At 35.8% G+C, this 24,982-nt stretch overlaps 5 protein-coding genes across 6 annotated transcripts; 2 read left to right on the top strand and 3 right to left on the bottom strand.

The window, feature by feature from the left end:
• The first annotated feature begins 4,547 nt into the window (after window positions 1-4,547).
• LOC143445034 (transforming growth factor-beta receptor-associated protein 1-like) lies at window positions 4,548-8,335 on the top strand. Its single transcript, XM_076943835.1, has one exon. It carries the CDS (start codon window positions 4,736-4,738, stop codon window positions 7,490-7,492), a length of 2,757 nt encoding a protein of 918 aa, XP_076799950.1. The 5' UTR covers window positions 4,548-4,735; the 3' UTR covers window positions 7,493-8,335.
• A 1,492-nt stretch (window positions 8,336-9,827) lies between these two features.
• LOC143445035 (progesterone-induced-blocking factor 1-like) lies at window positions 9,828-14,303 on the top strand. The gene is made up of 15 exons (XM_076943836.1): window positions 9,828-10,256; window positions 10,327-10,502; window positions 10,623-10,723; window positions 10,805-10,963; window positions 11,042-11,168; window positions 11,337-11,470; window positions 11,550-11,685; window positions 11,793-11,992; window positions 12,213-12,327; window positions 12,389-12,532; window positions 12,710-12,901; window positions 13,050-13,210; window positions 13,301-13,373; window positions 13,452-13,619; window positions 13,696-14,303. The coding sequence occupies exons 1-15, from the start codon at window positions 10,085-10,087 to the stop codon at window positions 14,023-14,025; spliced, it is 2,388 nt and encodes a 795-aa protein (XP_076799951.1). The 5' UTR covers window positions 9,828-10,084; the 3' UTR covers window positions 14,026-14,303.
• LOC143445037 (beta-1,4-glucuronyltransferase 1-like) lies at window positions 14,229-15,669 on the bottom strand. Its single transcript, XM_076943839.1, has one exon. The coding sequence runs from the start codon at window positions 15,667-15,669 to the stop codon at window positions 14,443-14,445; it is 1,227 nt and encodes a 408-aa protein (XP_076799954.1). The 3' UTR covers window positions 14,229-14,442.
• On the bottom strand, window positions 15,637-17,301 carry LOC143445038 (N-acetylglucosaminyl-phosphatidylinositol de-N-acetylase-like). 2 transcript variants are annotated; one of them, XM_076943840.1, is made up of 6 exons: window positions 17,162-17,301; window positions 16,864-16,981; window positions 16,496-16,748; window positions 16,352-16,430; window positions 15,934-16,091; window positions 15,637-15,776 (listed from the first exon to the last, which is right to left on the bottom strand). In XM_076943840.1, exons 1-6 carry the CDS (start codon window positions 17,261-17,263, stop codon window positions 15,719-15,721), a joined length of 768 nt encoding a protein of 255 aa, XP_076799955.1. In that variant the 5' UTR covers window positions 17,264-17,301; the 3' UTR covers window positions 15,637-15,718. The 2 variants fall into 2 exon arrangements, with proteins under 2 accessions (XP_076799955.1, XP_076799956.1); XM_076943841.1 differs by lacking the exon at window positions 15,637-15,776 and having other exon boundaries at window positions 15,960-16,096.
• Window positions 17,302-17,305: 4 nt separating this feature from the next.
• LOC143445036 (methylthioribulose-1-phosphate dehydratase-like) lies at window positions 17,306-21,601 on the bottom strand. The gene is made up of 6 exons (XM_076943837.1): window positions 20,929-21,601; window positions 20,207-20,322; window positions 19,863-20,032; window positions 19,529-19,658; window positions 19,231-19,398; window positions 17,306-18,719 (listed from the first exon to the last, which is right to left on the bottom strand). The coding sequence occupies exons 1-6, from the start codon at window positions 21,565-21,567 to the stop codon at window positions 18,620-18,622; spliced, it is 1,323 nt and encodes a 440-aa protein (XP_076799952.1). The 5' UTR covers window positions 21,568-21,601; the 3' UTR covers window positions 17,306-18,619.
• Window positions 21,602-24,982: the final 3,381 nt, after the last annotated feature.

Below are 24,982 nucleotides of genomic sequence, written 5' to 3'. Positions count from 1 at the left end.
ATCTTTTCCTTCTATTTCCTAAAATACAGAAATTTTTTTTGTTTTGGGTATTTACACCCAATATATTTCGTTTTTACTTTGTAAAGTAATGCGTGCATGTTATATCCTGTGATGTGACCTGACTAAAGCCAATCATGTTATGTTTTTTTCTAACTTCCAAACGCAAAATATTTTGAAATTACTTTCACAAGGTAGCAGCTTGTTTATAACCTGAAAGACAAACAGCTTACTAGGCTACTGATATTTTGCAAAAAAAATTGTCAAAGTAAATTTGCGATTAAATTTTGGTATAGCCCACCAGTCCAAAGTTTGGAGAGGTAATTTAAGCAACTTTTACTTTTGTAAATGAACTTTGTATTGTCTAGTTTAACCAATTCAAATTTGTGATGAATAACATTGCGTAAATCCATCGAATTGTTCAGCCTTTGGCCTTCAAGAACTGAATTGTCACAATAACCGGCGATGTTAAAAACACTGCAAAAATAGTTTTGGTGATATTTGAAAATTTGTTAAAAGCTTTTATACAATAATAACAAAAATGTTGCATGTATCGAAGTAGTATCGACTTCTGATTAATAAAACTCAACTAAACAACGAGTAAATTCCCGATTAATGAATTGTTTTCTACTGTATTTACTCTTAGTACTCATTTTATGAAGCAGCTGAAAAACATAAGACGCGCCGTATTTTACCGACGTAATGCCACTCCGCCCATGGTTAACGATGGACAATCGGTTTAACAGTAGACCAAAGCACAAAGGCCGCTCTTATAGCTTCAAAGATACGAATTATTTGGTAAAGTCAAACGTTTGTTTCCCGTATATAATTAAAACTATTCATATGCCTAATTAATTCAATGAAAATGAAACAAAAGAATAATTTGCTCTTAAGCTTTTTGCACAGTAAGTTGGCGATTGCCTTGTTCTCAGATAGCCTACGTCCGAGAAATCTTTTTTGATAACGTCTTTAGTAAGGAGCACTTGCATTAACTATGCTAATAAACTCGTTTTACGCTTAAAGTTTAACTAAAACTAAGCATAACATTTTTCTTCCGATATGTTGGAAGAGCAGGCCAGGTTCATAAAACGCATTGTGATAATGCAATACAGTACTTTACAACACAACAACATTAATATTGTGCCGACCTTATGCTCTCACTGGGAAAACCCCAGAAATTGAACTTACGGTACTTCCCCATTTTTACATTTTCTTTTAAAAAATCGAAGACCATTATGGTGAGTAGGATTAGTAAGGTTACGTATCGAATGGGGGGATATGAAATGGGGGGTTACGTCATCGCTGTACCGATGGAGAAGAAATTATCAACAAGAGGAATCTTCACTGACGACCAGTCGTAGACATTAAAATAAACTGTATCATAAAAAGAAAATAAAGCCATATGGTCACTTCTCGGGTATTGTGTTTACTTATATTATTTGTATAGTAACGTTACTTGTTTACTAGTTTACTTTATTATTATTTATGTTTCTAAATATGAACAAACTCTTTGTTCACAAGCAGAAACCTTTATGTCATTGTTGAGAGTTCACGTTTGTCTATTAGTTTTAAACAGTTCTAGTGTTGAAATAGCAGATGTACCGAATGGAGGCATACGTTACTGACGTACAAATCATGTACAAACTCAGGGATACCTAGAGAACTACTTGTATAAATTATATAAATAAAATAAATAAACACAAACTGAGTAGTTGCCATGTAGTTTTGTTTCTCTTTATTATACAGTTTAATTTAATTTCTATGACTGGTCGTCAATGAGGATTTCCCTTCTCGGTAATCTCCACCTCCCCTTACCCCAATCGGTACATCGATGACGTTTGCCCCGATTTCGTATTCCCCCTTTTCTCTACATAACGTTACTAATATAAATGATGGTGGTTAGCGTTGGGGTTCTTATTCTGGAGGTCTGGGGTTCGAAACTCGCCATAGTTTAACTTATTTTCTATTTGTTTAAATTATTTTAGATCTAGTTTGGTCATGAGAGGTGAGAGTTGAATTAGTCAAACTGTGTAATTACGCACTTCCATTGCCTCTGAACATTTTTGCGCATTGCGCCTGTCACTTTTGGTTGTATGGCGAACCCAAAATCTTACAGAAAACGTCCATACTCCTGTACTCTGCAGTCTGCATTTTTTGTGGATATTGGGGAATATATTGGATGGACGTTTCAAAAACCCGATAGAGGACTAAGAGAACATAAGATGTCTATAGCATACTGCTTTCATGGAGAGTCCTTTAGGGGTATTTGGAGAGGCCCAAATGAATTCCCCGCGCAAAACGCTTGGATTCCAGTCGCACTCCCGCGAAAACAGGCTAAAATCTCAGTCGCGCATACCTTATGTGCCGCCTTGCTTTGTACTCCTGTTTAGTTTTTTTTATGCTACTGAGTTGGAACTTGAGGAAATACGAGAAAAAAATTAGTGTACATAAAAATATATCGGCAGTAGACTAAGTCGTACGGTAGTATCCGCGCAATATTATTCCGAAATGGGTCAACCGCGCATTACAAACCTACGAACTTTATGTCCGCCGCGCAGTATGCAAAGATGCTAGTCTAAGACTTTCCTTGATTTTTTATTGTTGCATAAGGAGTCCTCGTTGAAGTTAAGTCATGCGAAGACTTTCCTCAGTTCGAAGATTATGATTTTGTTTAATTCTAGGTTACCATATGATTTATTTGATTTTAGTTTTAATAGACCCTTTATTTACTGTATGGGTGGTAAGATTTTTACGATCCCCTATACTTAACAATGGAAATTATCGACCCATTTTAAAGCACTGTAAAATAAAAACTAGACAACCTTTCTTCAATATTTTTAATTTACTGCAGAAGGAAATTCATAAGCTATTCACCTGAGCAAAACATTTGCAATCCAATGCCCAGAGCATTTGCAATTTAATAAAAGAATCAAAGTGGGTCGACAGATTCCATTGTTATGTATAAGTGATAGAAAAAATCTTACCACCCCTGTCAAGATGGCGGCCGTAACTCGTAATAGGTCTATTGGGTTTCACATTTTATTGCTTTTGTGAAATTAGGGTTGGAGTTATTTCCTAGATTTCCCACTTCTCATGATTGTTGCCTAAAATTGCTGTAACCTATTATCTATAGTGGAAAGTGTGACACACATATGAATGAGACCCAAACATATACACATTCATGTCGATTTATAACAAACAGACCAACAGCTAAATGTTTGAATACCAATTTAAAATGAGTAAATGAAGAATTGATGCTTATATTTCCATTAAAAATTACCTTTGCACACATGATTTCTCATCAAAAACTGCCTAACTTTTCAGCTGAGCCCTTCACTATGTATACTCCTTGTTTTTTTGTTATAACTTGTCAAAATTTCAAAGCATATCTCAGTTTGGATCAAAGTAAGGAATTTTAAATAGAGTAGAATTTGCCTATAGTGACAGCTGTAAGGACTGCGTAAAAAGTGTCACTATAGACAAAGTCAAGGTAAAATAGCCACAGATGACTACTGTAGAACTCGCATGTAACGGGCCAGTCGGGACCAGCGAAATTCGCCCGTAATATACGAGGTATTTTACATTGTTTTTTTTCCGAAAGGGAAAATGGTACTGGTAAAACCTTTACCACCTTGGAGCATCTAGGATTGCTCGACATTCTAACAACCAGAAGTGGAAGTTTTTCACTGCACATGCTAGCCGCCACCATGACAGTGAGCCGATCCTTTCATAACTGTCACCCAGTGCACTTCTCGTCTTTCAAAGTTTGGGTTCTGTCTGGTAGGCAATTAAAGTACAGGCCAGTTTCATCAGCATTGAAAATATCTTCTGGTCTGTATTCAGCCAGAATTTGCGGTAAGTGGTTTCTCAACCAAATATCTACACCTACCTGGTCTACAGACTCAGCTTCATCATGCAACTTCTTGCAGATTAATTCCTTTCTTTTCTTCAAACGATTAACCCAGTTCATATCGATGGTTTCACTGTCCTCGTGCTCAAATGCAATAACAAATTTCCTTGTTTTATGGAGCAGCATTTTGCCAGACACAACTAGTTTTTTATCTCTAACCATTCGAAACCACTGTATTAGATGCTCGTTCAAAATTGTGTCCTCTTTGCCTTTTAATTTGAGTGTGACCCGCTTTCATACTCTGAAATAATGGCATCCGAGTTTTTGCACATCTTAATAACGGAACTTCTTGGCATTCCAAAGCGGTCTGCAACAGACTTTTTGCTACGCTCTCTTTCTGCAGCTTTCATGACTTCGTATCTTTCCTTCAGCGAATACGTCTTCTCGTTTCTGATAGATCGATCAACTACACAATTACAATCAACCTGACTTATGCGGAAAGAATTGAGATCACCTGGAACAAAAAGCCTGGAACTAGCCCAGCAGCCACAGTACCCTTAGCTTTTATTACATCACAATTATAAAGCCTGCTCATAAACCTTTTCTTTCATCTTACTAGTATAGATAAAGTATACATTATTGCATCACAAACTTACGAGTGTCCTTATACAGAAATTTTTTAACCCAAGGAACAGAAATGTGATGTCACTGTAATCAAAGTGTTCTTATACACGAAGTCACTATAGGCGAAGTCATTTCTATGCAAAACATATCGTTTACAAACTGGACTTTGCAACAGGTGTCACTATAGGCGAATTCTACTGTATTAGCTTCCAACTTTTCTTATTCTTTTAGTTAAGACGCTTTTAAGTTTTGTTATTGATATTTATGCGTTGTTTGTTTTCTTCAGATCAAACTAACATTAAAATGGGTGTTAAAATATTTGATCTCCAACTTTTAGTTGGCAGAGAAAATATAATGGGAGATAAACCCAGAGTTTGTATAGAAAGCATTGAAACTTGTGGTAAAAACCTTTACATTGGCACTAATGATTGTTTTATTCATCATTATGTGTTGCAATTTCCGAATTCTGAAAATTCAGATCGGCAAACTGCAAGTGTGAGGCAACAAAGCCATAAACACATCGGAATGAAGAAGCCTGTCATTCAGATCAAAGCAGCTTCCGCACTAAATCATTTGCTTATAAATTGTGATAGTACTCTTGTGCTACTTAGCATGTTGGACTTGAATATATCAACTGCTGTCTCAGGAAAGATAAAGAATGTTAACAAATTTTGCGTCAACCAAAGGCCACAGAATCGAAACCCGTTCAGTGTAGAAATTTGTGTTTCATTTTTAAAACGCAAAGTGCTGCAGATATACCAAGTACACAAAGACCATGTTGTACCTATGCAAGAACTTTCCCTTTCTGAAACACCAAGGAACCTGTCAGTTGATGGATGGCATGCATGCATTGGAACAAACTCGTCATATATGATGGTTAACTTTGAAACTGGAATAAAACAAGAACTTTTTCCCATGGCAGAAGACTTAAAAAACTTGAGGATGGTCAGTCGTGTTGGTCCATCAGAGTTCTTGATCACTGCAACAAATGGACTGGGTGTCTTTGTGTCCACAGATGGGACTTCAAATAGACCTCCACTACAATGGTCTGAAGGTGTGTTTGCGGCTGAGCTTGCCTACCCATTTATAATTGCTTTGGATGATGAATTTTTAACTGTGCATAGTCTGTTAGACCAACAACAAAAGCAATCTGTGAGCTTTCAAGGTGGTTCATTTGTAGCTCAGTGTAGCGGTGGTATGGTGCTGGTATGCACACCAAAAGATGTATTCCTTTTGATGCCAGTTCCACTGCAGACACAGCTTTCTGCTATGATAAATGACGGACAAGTTGATGAGGCTTTAGCTTTGCTTGAAGCATCAAAAAGAAAGCTAACTGCAGAAAAATTTACATTTATGATGAATCGAGTGTATTGTATGTCTGGTTTTGTGCGCTTTCAAGAAAACAACTTTGATGATGCCATGTCCCTTTTTGGAGAAGGTTGCATGGATCCTAGAGAGCTTATTTCCTTATTCCCTACCATTTTGCCTGAGTCATCAAATTTCAAAAGAGCAGTTCCACCTATGCATGACATAGCAGACATCAGGCAAATGTGTAGTAATGACAAGGCCCAAATATTGGAATGTCAAGAATTTCTAGCAGTGTATTTGGAGGTAATATGTGACGAGCTTTGCTCTTACGCATTGAGTAAAAGTAATGCGCCAAAGTACATCAATGGGATGGAATCATTTGCTCTTGACAATCTGGTATCAGATGTGATTTACTCCACAATTGTATTGTTTGCCCAGCTTAAGAAAGCTGAAGAACTGCAACTTTTTGTGGAGCAAAATTCAGGCAATGATACAAAGAAGCCCCTGTTGGATATGATACACCCTGAGGATTGTGTCAAGTTAATCAAGACACTTAATGATTGTGGCTGCTACCATGTTTGTGCATTGATATACCTTAAATGTGGAGATGTTGACAATGCAATGAAAATTTGGCACTCAATTGCCTCCAACGAGTTAACAGATCCAGCTTTTCCAGGCTTATTATACGTTGCTGAGCACTTGGCTGAGTTTTGTCAAAATCAAGAGCTGCTATGGCAAAATGCTGAATGGATTTTGCAACAAGACCAAAGCATTGGTGTCCAGATATTTACCAGCGAGAAGCAATATTTTAAAGATAACATGCAACCAGATGACGTGGTGAACTTTTTACATGAATACCCCGATGCAGTTCTTGAATACTTACACCATTTGGTGATGGTAGAAAAGATTGAAAAGGAAAAATTTCACACACACCTTGCTGTACTTTCCCTTGATAAGGTTCTTTCCTTAAAGTCTTCCAAATTAAATACAGATTCTGAGGTAGTTCTTGCAAGAAAGAAACTTCAGGATGTCCTTAATCATTCAGATCTTTTTCGTATCCACTTACTCTTAGGAAAAATCAAGGATACCAACCTTTATCAAGAACAAGTAATTCTGCATGGAAAGCTTGGTCAACATGATAAAGCATTAGAAATTCTGGTTCAAAAGGAAAAGAACCCATCGGCAGCCAAAGATTACTGTTTATGTCACAGCCAAGAGGATGCAGTTTTTCAGAAAGAATTGTTTCATATACTGTTATCAGTTTACTTCCAAGATATATCAGCAACAAAAGGAGTAACTTCATCTACTGCTGCTGTTATTGACTTACTCAATACTCAGTCTGAGGATTTTGAGTCTGAAAGGGTTTTACATTTGTTACCTGCAAACTGGTCAGTATCGGTCTTAACCAAATTCCTCAACAACTGTATAAGACATCCCCTCCACACCTGTCGCAACAAACACATTGAGTACATGCTGCAAAAGGCTCAAATTTTACAGTTGCAACGTGAGTTATCAGAGATTCGTTCCTCTCCTGTTACGATACATGACGGAAAAATATGCCAGGTTTGCAATAAACTGATATCTGAAGGTGCATTTACCAGGTATCCAAATGGTATCGTGGTTCATACTCACTGCGGTAAGGATAAACACATATGTCCAGTGACTGGAAAAGTTTTTAAAATGAAAAAGAGTCAATCTAATCCAGATTTTTAAAAATTTAAGTTTGACTTTTGTGTCATATAATATTTAGTAAAAACTTCTATAAACGTCATATACATATTGCCAATTTACTGCTGCCATATACTTTATTGAAATCATGAATCTTGCAGTATAATTAAAATATACTTGTGTATGCATTTTACTTAGGTTTGACATGACTAAAACAAGGAGCCTGCCTATAGCTTAGAATGTTTACTTGTTAAAATTATTGTATTGACATTTTAGCTAAAAGTTGTATGATACAATCTTTTCAATGTCATAACATTGGTGCTTCTGTGTTGGCATATGATTATACTTACTTTAGAAAAATGGTATCAGCATGATTGCTTGTGCTTGGTGCTATAATTAAGAATACAAATGCAGTGTAAAACTTTATTTATATTTTTATGACAAATAACGTACTTATTTTATTATGTTTGTTTCAGTCAGTGTTTTCTTAACATAGACACCACATTATTCAGAAGTTCTTGACATCTTTATCACATACCGTAAGCTGTAGAACAAACACACCAGCCTTCCATACACCGGTGTATAAAGACCAAAACTGTCAATAAATTCATTTGTGTCCGCAAGTGTAGAGGTTCAAGATTCCGCCCATTTATTTAAGTTCCGTATAGACTGCTCTTTCTTACCATCTAGTGTGGTGATGTGTGTTGCTGTTCCATGTGTAGTGTATTGTGCAATAATGTTTTGGTCATTAACTTCAATTGTTTCTATTTATCATTAAAATGTTTGATTATTGACTGATTAAATTCTTGCGATCTTGTATTGAAATATTAAATAAAGACATTTGATGTGCAGGAAAACACCAGGAGGTCTAGCTATATATGATGAGAGAAAGCGCATAAGTTTTGAATATCTTGAAAATGTACATTTTACTTGACAGATACCAGCCCTGTGAAATTAAATCTGAAATGAATATTGATATTTCCTAAATTTTTGTTATACTAGCATAGGTTTATGAACTTCGATATAATAATAATGGGACAAACTTTGTAAGAGCCTAACAAGTCATATCCATACAAATCAATCATTTTATTTTTCTGGCGCGGTGGGGACAAAAAAATTATTGCTATTTGTTAATAGCATGCCCAGGGAAAGTGACGAAGGCTTAAAATGTACATGAAAATACTGAAAGAGTGATGGTACTAATTTGCTGATAACAACTAGCACAGTCAGTAAACCCAATGTACTCAAAATATCCAGTCATTAAAACAACAACAGCAGTTTTAACTTGAAATGTATCAGTTACTGGAAGCAATCTCAGGTAATTTACCTTTTTAAATCAACATTTCAAAATGTCCAGTCAGTGGCCAACTTAAATTCTAAGTTTGTCAGTCCATATTTACTATATTTTTGGCCTGAAAGAGGTTTAAAAAAAGTGGCAACAAAGTTTCTGAAAAGCCACTATGAAAGTGCAAATTAACTTGGTCAACTGTTAGCAGAGCTGCTTTACTAGAGTAAAGTACTTCACTCAATTACAACTCGAGTAGCATTTTTTGGGTACTTGAGTAGTAATTTCCCAGTATTCGGTTGTACTTCATAGTTTTAAAAACACTTGAAATGGTATTTGCTTATCAATTCTATAGTTAATTTGTTACTGCATATTAATCTTTCTCAATTAAGTTTATCAAACTATAAGCTGAACTATAATTTATCCGAAGTTTTTTTACACCATTACCCTTTTGATTATTATATTCATTCGCCTACTATGTTTAAAAATCAAGGAATTAAAGAATTATTTGGTAATTTTTATATTACAAATTACAATGAAGTACTCGACTACCTATGCTAAGTACTTTGTACTTGTCACCTGGCCTGGTACTTGAATCTTAGTTAAACTAAGTACTCGAGTACTAAAATTTGTACCGTAATTGCATACAACTCTGACTATTAGTACTGGGTAAAGTATATACTGTACTGTAGTATCGTACTTTTAAATCGTTTGAAATACCCTGGACTCTGAAGTGGATTATTGTGTGATGTAAATACCTTTATTTTGAGAAATGTTATTGATCATCGCATTTTTTCTGCCCGTTAATTGTCACAGTAGCTTTGCCACTATTGTTGGGTGGAAAGTTCGGTTATCACTTAAGAAGAGTCTGTGTAATCCTATAGTATTTTCAGTGAACATAATGAACTTTCATAAAAGTTAAATAATTGCAAGCAAATCGTCTATTTACCAATTTGATCTGGCAGGAAATGCCTTATTCTTTTCGTTTTCAGCTTGCACTATAATTTGGTTGTACTTAGTCACCCTTGCATTAAGTTTTGTTTCAAAATGCGTGGTGGTTTCTTGTTTATATTTTCACGCTTCAACAAGCGCAACAGATACAAAATGTTTAAATCCTAAATAGAGAACGGTCTACTCAAAGAGAGCTGCTGTGAAGTTTTTTGAATTGCATCATTTTTTGTTTGTTACAACGGATGAATTATCGTAGTTGTTTTAATATTGTGGTCTTTCCTCACATTTTCTTCATTTTTTCAATCACACTGACAGTACTAGGCCTAGTTTTGTATTGCTGGTGTGTAAATTGCTTGGAAAACGTTTAAAAATTTCCGTTGAAAATATCTGACTATCAGACTATGGATGAAAGCAGCCCATCTTTATCACGATCTATTCCTGACCCTGCGGGTGGTGATTCTTCAATGTCACTGAGTGCATTAGGTTGCACAGAAAACACTACAGGTGTCAGTGGATTGGAGGATTTAACAGATTTTTCGCAGGGGACTGTGGATTTCCATAAACCTGAAAAAGGTAGCTAATTAATTTAGTACCATTTTGTGATATCTAAACTCTGAAATTTAAAATCTTTGTCTTTGTTCAGGTAAGAAAAAAGGACTGGAAGGCGCTTTTCAACGCAAGCAACTTCTTCACGATTTGCAGTTGTTGAGGATAGAGCTATCACAAAAATCTCTCATTATTGACAATTTGAAAGCACAACACATGAGCAAAACTGATGAGCTTGAGGAGAAATTACATGAAGCCCTACACAAAAAGCAGGTATTTTGTTTATGAATATACTGTTAGTGGTTATCATTAAATTTGTAATGAAAATATATTGATTTTTATGACCATTGGTAAATACCAATCTATGTTTTGCCTCCACACACACTTTATTAGATATTGCAAGCTAGACTGGAAAGTGCTATGGCAATACAGCAAGATGATGCCAAAAAACGACAAGAACAAACACAGAAGGAGTTAAAAATAATATTGGATAGGTTAGTTGTTGATGCACTGGAGTTAAACTGAACAGCTTGCTTTAAGTTTTTGAAAAATAAGCTGGAGCTAATTTGTTTCAGACAAAGGGAATTGGAACAAACTAATCGTCGATTACAATCCAAAGCGTCAAATATTCGCAGCCAGCTGCGCCGGGATTTTAAAATCAGTGAAAATGAATATGTCCAGCTTAAGGCCCAATCTGAAGATGATATGACAATCGCTGATTATTTCGCAGTCAGGTTAGTTCTGTTAACAAATGTAAACAGGGTAGGCTATGTTATGTCTTTCATGTGATTAATGATCTGTTATCTTTCCAGATTATATGAAGCTTTGCAACCATTAACTATTGAACGTGACAATCTGAGATCACAAAGGGATAAATTGTCCGCTGATCTTGCACAGATAACTCACAATCTACATTCCTATGAGCAAGAAATTATGAAGGTAGTTAGTTGTATCACTTTATAGAATGAAAAATCGATGAGGAACTATTCACGTGAAATAAAGCATTATTATAGTAGTTGTTATAACTCTTTGTCTCCTTTGATAATATTTTGAAATGCTCTTAATTTTATTTTTTGTTTGAGTTGTTTAATCCTGAATTTTTTCAAGGAACGACGACATCGATCCAACACAGAAGTCCAGCTGCAGGGTGCAACAACCGACCTTGAACAAGCTCGCAAAGCTCTGGATGAGAGAATTGGAAAGGCCCAGAGATTTGATTCTGTGATGGATGAAAGAAATAGGTTGGTTATTATCTATCACAACAGTTTATGATTCTATGTAAACCTTCAAGTGTTCATATTGTTGAATCTGAAACTACAGATTGGATAAGGAACACTCCAATTTGATCAAGGAAAATTCATTTTTGAAAGCTGAACAGCAATCATTTAGTAAAGAACTGTTGGAATTAAGGAATGAAAAAGATCAGAGGCAGCAAACTTTACAGCTTCTCAAACAGGTGAAATAATATTTTAGTTTTTGATACCTTTCTCATAGTTCCGTGCTTTTTATTTGCATGATTTTTATTTTGTTTTATTATTAAATACACACATTATGTTATTATAGGACAAAGAATATTTAACACGTAACCTCTCTGAATGCACCGTCAAATTGGAAAATGCAGAGGATTCCCTGCAAAGAACTCAAGGTCAGCTGGAACGTGCAAAAACATCCCGAGAAGAACTCTATGAGAGGTATGCTGCATCACGAGATGAAGCGAGAGTAGTTTATGAAAGAAGATTGCAGACTGAACTTGACAGGATTCGGTAAATATACACAAATATATAATTAGAAAAAATTGCACGTGTTCCAGTTTAGTATAGTTAAGTACAGTACTTGTGTGGACCAAAGAAATCGTATTTTCACAAGTTGATATGAACAGAGTATGTAACATCAAATTGCGAATTTAACAACATTTATTGTTCATATCCCTCCATTCATTTGATGCTATGTATCATTTCTTTTAACCTGTTTGACATTCTTCAGTTTGCAGACTGAATCTGAGCTGGAAAAGCTCCGTGGGGATTCAAAAGAAACCTATGAGAGAGAGAATCGGGGTCTAAGGGAAGCGAGAGATCTTGCTCTCTTAGAAAGAGATCAAGTGAGTTTAATCATACTTCTAACTTACCCGTCAGCTTACTTCATTCTCCAAAATTATTTAGTTAAGCAAGCTACGAGATGATGCTGAAAAAAGATGCGAGATCTTTTCAGCAGAGCTCAGAGCACTGGAATCGACCGTCGATGCCAGAGTTTCAGATTTCCAAAATGAGGCTCAAATGAAAACTTTTGAACTGGACAGGCTGCAGGTTTGTTTTACTGAACAAGTTATTTTGGTTGCAGGTAACTATGACAACCACTATACTTGACAGTTATACTATTTGTAGTTATGCTATGTCTTCGTCACGATAGGAATTAGTGACAATCTATTTTGTGCAGTGGAATGAAAAGGCACTGAGCTTACGTGTTTACATTTCTCTGCACAGCTGGTCCATGATGAAACTTGCAAGACCTTGGATAGGGTTCAAAATGAAAATGAACGCTTGTCAAAGAAGCTTGAGCTGGTTACGACTGACTATGGTGAATTACAACGAAAATCATCCACAGCTGAAGCTGGTTTAAAAGCAAATGTGCAAGATTTGAGGACAAGGCTAAGTGCCTATGAGAAATTAGAACAGGCAAATCTACAAGTAGTATTAGGCATCAGGATATTTAACTGGATATATATATATATATACACGATATATAGTATACCATCTATATATCACTTCCACTACTGCTAATGGGTAAGTAGTAGTTGGTAAGTTATTAATGTGATAACCGCAGGAAATGGATGATGTGGTGATGCAAGCTGCAGAAGTCGAAATAGGTGACGGTACCAACAATCCATCAGATGCAGAACGTGTTTTGTTTTCGTATGGTTACGGTGCAAATATTCCTACAACTGCAAAACGCCGTATGAAACAGAGCGTGCATCTTGCTAGAAGGTGAAAATTATTTCTTTGCTCTTTCTCTTGTATTAGTTGCTATCTGGACTTGCTGGATTAACAAATTTTGCACTTTTTACTACTGTGTAGGGTACTGCAGTTGGAAAAGATCAACACCACCCTACATGCAGATATACAACGAAGAGAGGAAGAAATGCAACAGGTACAACATCTTTTTTATAAATCGAATCCATGGCGTTCAGATCCAATTTAAGTAATTCCTTAACAATGATATCACCAGATGGGTGATAAACTGGCAAACACCAACAAGCTCCTGGATGAGACTCGACAGCCATATAGCTACTTGATTGAGAGTATGAGGAAAAGAGACGAAGAGCTGGAAGCACAAAGAAGTCACGTTCGGGATGTTGCAGATAAATTAGATGCCCTAAAGAATGAAAACAAAGAGGTAAACAACATTTAAATTAAAAAGCTTTGCAATCCCAGGATTTTGGCAAGTTTTAATTACGAAAACTTAATTCTAGCTCCGTGAGACTAAACGTTTGATGTCAATGGATCTGGAGAGGTTGCTAAATCACAGACAAGAAATGGCGCTTATGAAACGAGTTGTTGCAAATATGACATCCCCAAGAGAAAATGATCTCGATAAAAATTTCCTGGCGTCCCTTGAAAGTAGGCACCGTTCCACCCCTGCTCCGTTTCAAGACCCGGAACCCTTAAAAATGAAAGGGGCTAGGAGGGAAAAGTTTGATGGGTCATTTTTTCCGAGTCCAGTTATATTTACAAAGCAAGAAAAGTCGAAAGTTAACCCAGAACGATACAGAAAACTAAGAGAGCTAACTAAGAACTTGTGATTTCAAAAATGCTCTTAGTTGTACTCAAGTAGGTCTTCAATTATGCGGAGCGCAATGTTTTGAAAAATAATTTTCTTCTGGCCCAATTCATTTCTGTATGCTGCTAAGTGAAATATTATCATAATATTTCGGATGGGGCAATAGATCATCTGGCTAAAGCTCTTAATCATAGTCTGACTTAATCATATAAATTACAGCTTAAATGCAGTTTCATTTTTTATGTATTTATTACCACTAGTACCATCATTGAGAGTGAAATTGAACGTAGATGAAATAAAGTATATTTTTACAAAGTTGAAAAAACTGTGCAAAGCAATATTTTGAGATGAAAATTAGAAAAAAGCAGCATAAATTGCAGAAAGAATGACACAGGACAAAATCAGCAACTATCTCAATACGACAAGTAAATCAACGACTTTACAATGAAAAAACCGGAGGAATATCACAGTGTCTTGTGGTATTTGGGTATTTAAGGGGGAGATAGTTTCGAAATTCTCTATACAAGCGCAAGTTACTAGCGCCTAATTCCTTTTGATTGGCAACAGCAAACTGATCATCATTGGTTCCAACACGAAGCAAAAAGACAGAATCTAACACAGCAAACTCATAACCAGCAACATGAAGCTCACACAGTTGACTAAGTCGATTGTATTTATGCTGCTTGAAACGTTCGTCAAACATTGGTGTGCCATGAATAGGGCAAATATACAATGGCTCATAAGCATGGGCCCAATCAACACTGTATGCAACATGAATGGAATTTGCCTGATTAGATTGCAGTTTCATCCAGGCCTCGTAGTCAGTTTTATTTTGGCAATGTGGGCAGTTTTTGCTTTTATAAGCAGTAACAACACCAATTTTAAGCAATCGAAGTAAAGTATTTTTATCAATAGGAAAATAACGAGAATTTTCACGGAAGTACGACGCAGAAATTTCAAATAATGGAACAACATAGGCAGTCTTAGCAGTTACACGACTTTCCTGATTTAATTTTGCGAATTTCAAAAACATGTGTTGTAAATTTTTGCTAGGAATCATGTCGATGTCTGTGCTAAACACATATTCAGTTCGACTCCCATACCAAGCTACATTACGAAGCAAGTTAACAGGATAAGCAACATGAGACGGATGATTCGTGGCAATATTTTGCAAATCACGTAAAAAATAGTAAATTTTCCTGCAGTCGAAATCTTTGAAGGCCTGCAAAAATTCTTCATCGAGAGTCTTTGGCCCAGTGCTTTGCTTTAAAGGTTTCACAACATGAAATGTCACATGGGACAGGTAATCAAAATTACATACAGTGAATCCCTTTAAAATCAATTGAAACTCATCAAACCTCAAGTCGACAAAAACAGAAACAGAAAAGGGACCATCCCAGCTTTTTATCAATTGTGATAAATGAGTTAACTCGCCCAGAGAACAATGTGTAAGCAAAGTAACGCCGCTTTCTTCAACCGTCAAAGGCCGGTCTTTCAATCGAGTGTATATCATGTATTTTCCCGATGAATCTAAGGTAGATTCTTTGAAACTAATGAGTTTCTCTGCTTCAAACGATCTTCTTTTTAAATTTTCATTTGTAAGACCATCGTTAACTTTTTCATGAAGGTTTTGAGAGTAAAAAATACATGCCACGTTTATAACCATGAGAAAAAGTGTTGATAAACAAAAACAATTCTTCCTGATTTGATTCATATTAACCAGTCTTGGCATCATGTTTATCAGACCTCTTCCAAGTGTTCATCAACATATATCTGGAATGTAAGATTTCAGTAAACACATTTGACATTACAAAAACTTCCAAGATAAAAATGAAACCTGGTACTGTACAGTGTAACTAAAACTTGGCCAGTTAAAGAAATTACTAAAACTCAATCGAAATTATCTAATATACGCGATACATACACCCACCTTGAAAACAGAATATACAATCTTCTAAACCAGAGCAACTGGGATTTATGATATAGCATGGACTGATATCCAACCAAGTATTCACTCATAGAAGATACAACAAGCTTGGATTTAGGATAAAGCCAAGATGATAACAATGACCAAACAATGTCTAGGACCTGTTCTTTGCACAATAAGAATGCTCAATGTCATCAAGTAATGTAAATAATTAAATATCAATCATTTTATTTTCGTCAAAAGCGCGGCGGGAATGAAAAAAAATCAAGCCAGCTGTTATTAGCATGTGCTAATGAACGAGAAAAAGTGACAAGGCCAAAAAGGCTTAAAACGTGCGCAAATTAAGGTAATAATTAAATTTCTGGTAACAACTAGCACGGCCACTAAACTCATTTGTAATTATCAATTGATTGCATTGTACCTGAATATATTTTCTTCCCACAAAAACAGTCTCGAGGATATATAGCGGAATGTGTTGTCTATTCTCTTCAACAAAGTACCTAAGAAAAGCAATATTCTTAATTGTGAGATGAGTGTCAATCACCACTAATCTCACCACACTCACCTGACACCTTTTAATGTGTCAATGTGATTTCTGTGACCACTGACTCCATTTTCATCAAAGGTAAACAATGCACATGAAGCAGACTTCTTGACATACTCCGCAACTGTGGATGATACTTCTTCTTTGTTCCAAATTACGTTGGGATTGTCTTCAAATTTATCCAGACAATAAACACGTTCACGAGGTATGCCAAGATTTTCACAACTTTTGAAAAGTTCAACAATTCTTTTCTCACCTTGCCCATAAAAGTTGCCTGTGTAATTGTGTACAAAAAGTAATCTAAAATTTTATCATAATGGCCAAAACTTGATACAGTAGCCAAGAACACACGTCAGCCAAACATATCTGCCACAGCAAATCGGTCTTACCCGTCGATAAACAGAGAACTGAAACTTCCAGTTTTTTATTTTTTAAATACAACAAAGTTGGTGTAAAGAAAATACACTCGTCATCTGGATGACTCGTCACAAATAATACTTTGCTTCCCTGCAAAGAAATCAATTTCTGTAAACATGTTATTTCAAGTATCATGCATATACATGTATTAAGCATAAATAAATTTTAAAAATATTCATGACTTTAGTCAGGACTATTTACGATGGTCATAAAGTTCCCAAATACACAATATATTAGTCATATTAGTATATATGTCCATATTAGTCTAACCTTGCTTAGCCCAAAAACGTTTTCTTTGTAATCTTGGTCAAAACGCTTTTTCAACAAAATACAAACGGAGAAGACAATTGCAGCAGCAAAAGCAACTAACATGTCATGCTAACAACATAATCATAATTGAAAGATGATCTCAACCTGTCTAACAGCAAATCTGTCATATTCACCAGAAGTATAAAACAAATCTACTCCAGTGCAGGTGGCATATTAACAGCATAATCATTTACTACAAATTTGTTAACATGCCGTACGATAAAGGCAAGTTTGGTCCACAAAACAAGCATTTAAGGCAGATTATGATTTGCAATGATTCTTACACTTAGTGTCACTGGAGCAGTTTGTGGTTGGTAAGCAATGCCAGCATGTTGATAGTGACATCAACATAATTTTACAAAATAGCAAATCACTTACGTAATCAATTTGCCAAAAGGCACATGAAAAATTTGCCATACAAGCAATGCATCGAACAGGACAGACAAAACAAAAGTAATATAGTACATTTTTTTCAAATGTTGAGTTTGTCCTAAAAATTATAGAAACAGAATTTTCAAATTAAATCTCTGGTACCAAAAATAGTATACAACTGCAACGAGATAAAAACCGACAACATCAACTCAGTGAATGATTAAGCCCGGTTATAAAAACTAAATGTTACTTTACACAGCAGTGATTGTTGAGAAGGACATTCGACAGTGTAAGTTTTGAGCAAAAACACTTGCATACACAGCAGTACAAATCTTTGCAGTGTTTCAAATAACATCATTAATATATTATTAATATTAAAGTATCAACCAAGCATAACTTGCATAATTTTAAAATTTTAAACAACTTTCTAAAATATCCTTAAAGGTTCAAATAGCAACATACATTGAAATCCAAAAATGAACCGTAATAGTTGTCACGGCAAAAACAGTCTGTTGTCAAGTACAAAAACAAATACACTAAGTTTGAAGAACCGGCACATAACAATGTATAGTAGCACATACACTGGAAGTCAAAAGATATGGTAAAAACAAGGTGTTATATAACCGATGATAAAAATGAGGCTTAAAATTACTTAAAACACATATATGACAATTTGAAAGATTCTTTTGTAAATAGAATTCAACCCAAAAAAACGGATTTCTAGAAAACAATTTTAATAAGCATATTTATTATATTGCAGAGCAACATAACCAACTTATTAAACCTTGGCAGTCATATGCTAGTTCTGATTTTAAAGTGTTACTCGTATAACGGAATGAGTTCTAAAGCGACAAGTTTGTGGCAAATTATACTCGTACAAGCACATGTAATTGATTTTTAAATATCGATTCCTATCAGGTTAACCAAGCAATGTTGAATTTCAGCACGTAACTCATTCGCATAAAGTATACCAGTTCACCCAATGAAGTCCATGGAACTCAAGTTGATTGAGAAATGGCTTGCAACAGTAAGCCAGGAGATAGTCCTCTAAACTATACCGTGTTCGTCCTTGGGAAACTCATCTGGTTCAATACCGTGCTGCTTCATTTTAACTGCTAATTCGAACAGATAATGGTAGCACTCAGCTCTGTAACATCATGCATATATACTACGTGTTAGAAGATAGGAATGTAAATCTTGCTTATTATACTGCAATAACATGCAGGAGGATACACTACTTAACCAAACCAGACCAAGGGTAGCTTTCCTAATTGGACAGGATAGCTCAAAAACCGGACTTGTTTATTGTGGTTTTGCCAGAAACACCAGAAACACAACTTTACTCATTTTACGCGTAAATTACAATCTCTGGCATCTGACTTGAAAAGACACCAAATAAACCAACGCAGCTGGGAACTGGGCACAGGTTTCAAACTTGAAGAACCTCGCTGTAAGAGTCCAAAACAAATTTCAAACCATTTATATAGATTATTGGGTTTTAGCTAATGACATTCAGGGACAGATTGCAAACTATCCCATTGCAAGCAAACATTTTAGTAACCACAAACACCAATAACTGCAGAAAGTCAACCTGGTATGTATAGGAACTATTTAAATAAGATTGTGCATAGCACTACTGCATATGACAAATTACATACTGAGATTTTGCACGTTGCCACGTATTGCCCCACACATAGATACCATGTCGACGCACAATAACAGCATTGGAATCAGGGTATTCTTCCATGGCAAGTTGCATTCTGTTGGTTAAATCTCTTTCAAACAACACATTTTCAATAATGGGAACAACTAAGGTGTCGTCATATCTGCAATTTAATTTGAAGTATTTTGGCATAACAGTTGTATCAATTTACATGTAATTAATGCAATCTAACTTACATGCAAATATGCACAAGTGGATATAAGAACACAGAAAACATCTTTAGGTTTGAATACCTGTAGCTTTCATTTGTGGAGCCCTTTTTAATTCCCTTTATCATTTCTTGATGTGTAATGCGAAACTCTCTACCTTTAAAGAGAAGTGATGCCAAAACAACGTAATGATCATGGCTATGAATAACTGCTCCTATAAAAGAAAATTGCTTCAAAATAAAAAGTTCTGATGAAAATTAATTCAGAGAAACTTTATGTAATACCATAACTTCAGTTATTTCCAACAGAAACCGGAAGAATTACTATATATTACATAAACTGAAACAATAGCCTATAACGTTGAATGTATCTGTGATCTAATAAGGTTAACAGAGCAAACAGTGTATACTAAACTGACCTGCGCCTCTCAGGGTAAATGCATTCATAAAAAGTGGAGCACATTCTGTCATTTTTAAATTACTAGCTGCTGGGCTTTCAATAACTGTTCCATTTTCGTCACATACAAAAATATCTTCTTTTTTGATCATTTCTTTTTGGACACCCGATGGAGCCATGTAAATTTGATCACTGAAATACAAGAAAATCATTTACAGTAATTTGTTTTAGAACTAAAATACTTAATGAGAATCAAGTGTTTATTAAACATTAATTACCATGTCCATTTTACTGCAGTGCATAAACATTGCTGTGATTGTGAATAGTAGGTATAAAAATACTACAAAAAATTATGCAAAAAATTACTTCATCTTAATCGACATGCCACCCCCAGTACCAGTGGCCCAACCAAGATTATACATAAGTTGACAGATTTTGGGAACTAATATTCGCGGATTTTCATCATCTGGAATTGTAACTTTCTGCATGTAACAAAAATATATCTTGTCATAAAAATATTCAATGTACTCAAATCAACAGCGGTTTTTAACAGAGCTATATGTACAACTTGAAAAACACTTTTCAAATATACTACATTATAAAGAAGTAAAGCAAATTTAGATAAATGTGTGCCACCTAAAAGTAGTCCTGATGGATAGGGATGTCAAATATGAGTACTCTATTTGATTTCTAATCGAGAGAATGAGTTGATTCTAATTGCAAAATAATTCTACCCAGATGTCAACAACTTAACATATTGTTTACTTGGACAGGCGCAGCTGGTTTGTATATAATATGCATAGCGTAAACTAATTCTACGGTTCATTAGAAGCACACATATCTTGAATTATCATAATTTTGCTTCTATTTCTATTTTACTCAATCTTCGAACATATTCGATTCCCAGAATTGACTTGGACACCCCTACTGATGTGTGATACCACCGTGGTTTAATGTCCGGTTTAGTTAAACTTAACAGGTGCAATATATACATTTTCCCCAGTTGAGTTGTTGCAAATTATTAATTTTAAATTAGCATGATAATACAAAATAATAGGGGACTTAACAATAAACAGAAATGCAGCAACCTCAGTGTCTGATTTTCTGGGTCTTCCTCTACGTCGCTTCAATGGAGTTTCGAGACTATTTTTATTTGAATGATTCTCACTGACAGACCTTTCATCACCATATGTATTCAAGGAAATATCAGAAAATTTATGCTTCCTAGGTCTGCCCCTGCCTCTTTTAACAGATGAAACCAACACCACTTTGGCGTTGAAATCATCGTCACTACGTTCATGCTTTGAAGAATTTGCTTGCCTTGTTCCATTAACAGTTGTTATTGGAAAGGGTAGCTGAAAAAGGGAAGTGGCATTTTTATCACTGATTTTGGTATTGTTGTGAAAATTTGCACTCGTGTTTGAATTGACTTGCTTCTTTGGACGTCCACGGCCTCTGCGTGGAGTACTTTGATTAACACCAAACCAAACCACACAAGCGTCTCTTCCTCCAACTTCAAAATTTCTATTTTTCTTTGGTCTTCCTCGGCCTCGTTTTTTAGGAATATCAGCATTCATCGTCGAACCAATATCTCCAGCAGAAAGACCGTCTATGACCATTGGTTTGACTTGTTTCCTTGGCCTTCCACGTCCTCTTTTAACTGGAATCTTTTCCTCAAGGTTTTCACTATTTTTGAAAGCTGGTACGGACAAGAAATCAAGGTCCATTGTATAGTAGGCAATTTTCAGCTTAATCCTACAACATCTTGAAAACAAACATGTTTATTTAAGTGGTTTAAGAGCACTTGACAAAATACATTTTGTACACGCTGCCAAGTTTGCAAAACGAGATTTCTGGATTTAGACTCGACTGGAATATGCAACAGTTCGACCAGAAATTAAGTAGACAACGATGCAAATTTTGGCACGCACTGAAGGCTCAATTCTTTGTTTGTAAGTAATAAATTGGCTCCAGCAACCAGTTTTTATTTGTTTAGTATAAATTGGCATAAAGATAAAAAACTTTGGCGTACACGTTTATGACCGTCGTGTGTGCAGATGCCACACTTTCTACTATAGTTACTTTGTTTGTTACAAAGTAAAGAACTTGCTGTAAATCATGTAGAAATCCATACAAACTGTATTCACCATTGGATAATTAATACAAAATTCATTACCGCACCTGAAGTGCGCTACTGAATATGGTTTTAACCGCATTTGGTCTTGCATACTTGTCCAACTCTGCAGACCAGCTGTTTCTTGTACCTGCCCTATCGGTATCACCAAGCTGTTGTTGGTGACGTAATCAACAGCAGATTAATTAATTATTATTTATCCTTGCTCGAGTAAATCCTGCTGTTGGTTGCTGCTATAAATTAGACATCTTACAGTTTGTTTATGTTGTAGCGTTTAGTGCCACATATAAATAGTCATGCCTTGTGACATTATCCCTTTGACTTTCGGATTTCTCGGCGCATTCCTCTCATCTAATTGATTATCATTGGGCGTGCAATATAAATGCTTGTGCTGACAGAATGCAGCAGAATGTATTATGTTTCACTAGTTCGAATAAACGTTTTAGTTTGAGATTTTAACCCACTGTTTGTAGCCTATGCAATTAGTGTTGGCAGAGAAGGACACGTAGTCTTCATTGAAGTTAGATAAGATCGCTGCAATATCAGAGGTGCTCAAGACGTAAACATAACTTACGCTATCCTCGCCCACAAAACCAATGTTTGAATATATTCTTTCTAAAGAACAATCCACACTTTTCTTGGAAAAAATCCACATTTGCTGAGAACTCATCTTGCTGAAAAACTAATCTGCTATTGATTACGTCACGAACAGCAGCCTGGTGTTACGTCACGAACGGCAGCCTGTCAGTCACTGAGCAGCAAACAACAGCAGGGTGCTATTTGAACACAGCATGCTGCAGCGCTCGCTCTTTTGGTCATTACAACGGTGTAGCGCCACAGGGTATCGAACACGAAACACGACCCGCATTTATTGCGAGTCCAGCGCTTTAACCACTGTTTGATGGGGGAGCACGACATATGGCCGCGGGAAAGTGGCCGCGAACAAACTCACCGGGGTCAACTGAACGTGACGTAAATTGACCGCAGACAAACTGACTGTGACATAAACTGGCCGGCGATCAAATTAACCGTCGATAAATTGGCCGGCGATCAAATTAACCGGCGACAAATTGGCCGTCAAAAGGTCAAAATTTTAAACTCGGTAGTATATGATATGTAAAGTAAATATTTGTTTGTAACTATTTCCTTTGTTTTTAACAAAATTGTTTTTTATTTCAATACACATTGAAACGTTTATTGAAATAAACAGAAGTGACTAGATAGTGAATTAGAATTTTGACCTTTTGACGGCCAATTTGTCGTCGGTTAATTTGATCGCCGGCCAATTTATCGACGGTTAATTTGATCGCCGGCCAGTTTATGTCACAGTCAGTTTGTCTGCGGTCAATTTACGTCACGTTCAGTTGACCCCGGTGAGTTTGTTCGCGGCCACTTTCCCGCGGCCATATGTCGTGGAACCGTTTGATGGACCCATAATTTCGAAGTTTCTGTAAAAGGAGCAATGCGTGCTTTCATAAATTTCCGGGAGTAGAAGCAGGAGCCGGAACGGTTTCATTAAAACCTGAAGCAGGAGTCGAAAAAACATGACTCTGTGGCTCTTGGCACCATGCTATTGCCACATCATGGACCAATTCTTTTAATTTCATGAACTGTTTGCCGATCATTCCACATTCTTTTTAATTAAATAAAGTACATTACTTTGGCTTTATATTTCCGTTCACTGTTAGTCCGTTCATTTCATTGGGTTGATTACCTGATCAATGCAATTTTATTTTCTTATGTGTTGGCTGGTCGAATTTTGGGAAAATGCTGCCTGCTCTACGTGCAATCTCAAATGGAGTCAAGAATAGTTTTTCTCGGTTTTAGATCAAGTCGCTCTCGATATTAATTCTGACCACCACATTTTAAAAAATGTGATCAAACTTATACAATTTCACGAAACAGTAGGCTACTTTTCACTTTTAGCCAATCAGATCGTTACATTTAGTTATAATGTCATAGAAACAGAATAGCCACCAGAACAGTATTGCAAAATTCTGCATTGCAAAATGCAAATGTTTGTCGAAAATCTTCACTCAAAATAAAAATAGATTTAATAATAAAATAAAATAAACAGGCCAATAGGCGTTCGATTTTTCTTCGGCGAGCGAGAGCGTAAGCGTCGCTCTTGTTAAACGAACGTTGCCCAGCTCAATGTGCTCATAATATCGGCGTTCTCTTAACAGCAATTAAAAAAAACTGATGGACCCAAGCTCTTCTATTAATTATGTTGCAGTGATCGTGTGGATGAACGCAATGGGTACAAAGCAAATATGTACAACTTTTAGCGTTTTGAAGCAAGAAATTCACATGATTTTTATTCGCTCGTCGCGTGAGCCCGTATTCAGTGTATAAACTGTATGTAACCTTATCGATAATTAATTAAGTCTCGTTCCAGTTGGCTGGAAAAGAATCAGTTTTGTTTTAGTAAATATAGAGGTCTCTCTCTAATTAACGTAAGAGTTTATAGATAGCCGAATGCACATATGCAGTCAATATATAACCCGGGAAAGAGTATCAAATAAGTTGAAATTTTACGACCATTCGAATCTAGTTTGGATCTAGTTAATATATTTGGATCTAATTAATCTATTTGGATAGTTTGCATCGATCCAATATTTGGCCTACTATACTACATGTGATCGTATATGGGCTAAACGTCTTAAAAAATGAAGAAATTCTTCATGTTTTTAGTATATTTGAATAAGAATTTCGCATGATCTAATTACTAAAGCCTGCATCGCCATAGCGCCCTGCTTTAGATTTCAAACATTTCAATAAAATTCTAAACTACTAACCATGTAACTGATCTTTTCTACTTGGCTGGCTACAAACGAAACCGTTTTTGTTTCCCAAATAACTATATCTTACGGGTTGATTCGAGCGTAATACGCCGTGACCAACAATTCGTTCAGTACAGAATTGCGTGACAAGTTACGCTGTAGAATTAGTTCAGTTTTACAGCTGTACGTTAAGGACATGATGAGTATTTCACTGATAAGGAGATT

Source organism: Clavelina lepadiformis, chromosome 2 (genome assembly GCF_947623445.1).
Source record: "Clavelina lepadiformis chromosome 2, kaClaLepa1.1, whole genome shotgun sequence".
Classification (NCBI taxonomy): domain Eukaryota; kingdom Metazoa; phylum Chordata; class Ascidiacea; order Aplousobranchia; family Clavelinidae; genus Clavelina; species Clavelina lepadiformis.
Note: the sequence above shows the minus strand (reverse complement) of the source record. Positions and strands in the feature narration are given on the sequence as shown.

Excerpts from the sequence above, each read along its gene's own strand:
- LOC143445034 (XM_076943835.1), top strand. The coding sequence starts at position 4,736 with ATGCGTTGTTTGTTTTCTTCAGATCAAACTAACATTAAAATGGGTGTT.
- LOC143445035 (XM_076943836.1), top strand. The coding sequence starts at position 10,085 with ATGGATGAAAGCAGCCCATCTTTATCACGATCTATTCCTGACCCTGCG. Across the intron at positions 10,964-11,041 it reads GCTGATTATTTCGCAGTCAG|ATTATATGAAGCTTTGCAAC; the intron begins GTTAGTTCTGTT and ends TTATCTTTCCAG. Across the intron at positions 12,533-12,709 it reads TTGAACTGGACAGGCTGCAG|CTGGTCCATGATGAAACTTG; the intron begins GTTTGTTTTACT and ends TTCTCTGCACAG.
- LOC143445037 (XM_076943839.1), bottom strand. The coding sequence starts at position 15,669 with ATGGTTATAAACGTGGCATGTATTTTTTACTCTCAAAACCTTCATGAA.
- LOC143445038 (XM_076943840.1), bottom strand. The coding sequence starts at position 17,263 with ATGTTAGTTGCTTTTGCTGCTGCAATTGTCTTCTCCGTTTGTATTTTG. Across the intron at positions 16,749-16,863 it reads AGTTCTCTGTTTATCGACGG|GCAACTTTTATGGGCAAGGT; the intron begins GTAAGACCGATT and ends ACAATTACACAG. Across the intron at positions 15,777-15,933 it reads TTGTATATTCTGTTTTCAAG|ATATATGTTGATGAACACTT; the intron begins GTGGGTGTATGT and ends CTTACATTCCAG.
- LOC143445036 (XM_076943837.1), bottom strand. The coding sequence starts at position 21,567 with ATGGACCTTGATTTCTTGTCCGTACCAGCTTTCAAAAATAGTGAAAAC. Across the intron at positions 20,033-20,206 it reads GGCATGTCGATTAAGATGAA|TGATCAAATTTACATGGCTC; the intron begins GTAATTTTTTGC and ends CTTGTATTTCAG. Across the intron at positions 18,720-19,230 it reads TGGCAACGTGCAAAATCTCA|AGCTGAGTGCTACCATTATC; the intron begins GTATGTAATTTG and ends ATGATGTTACAG.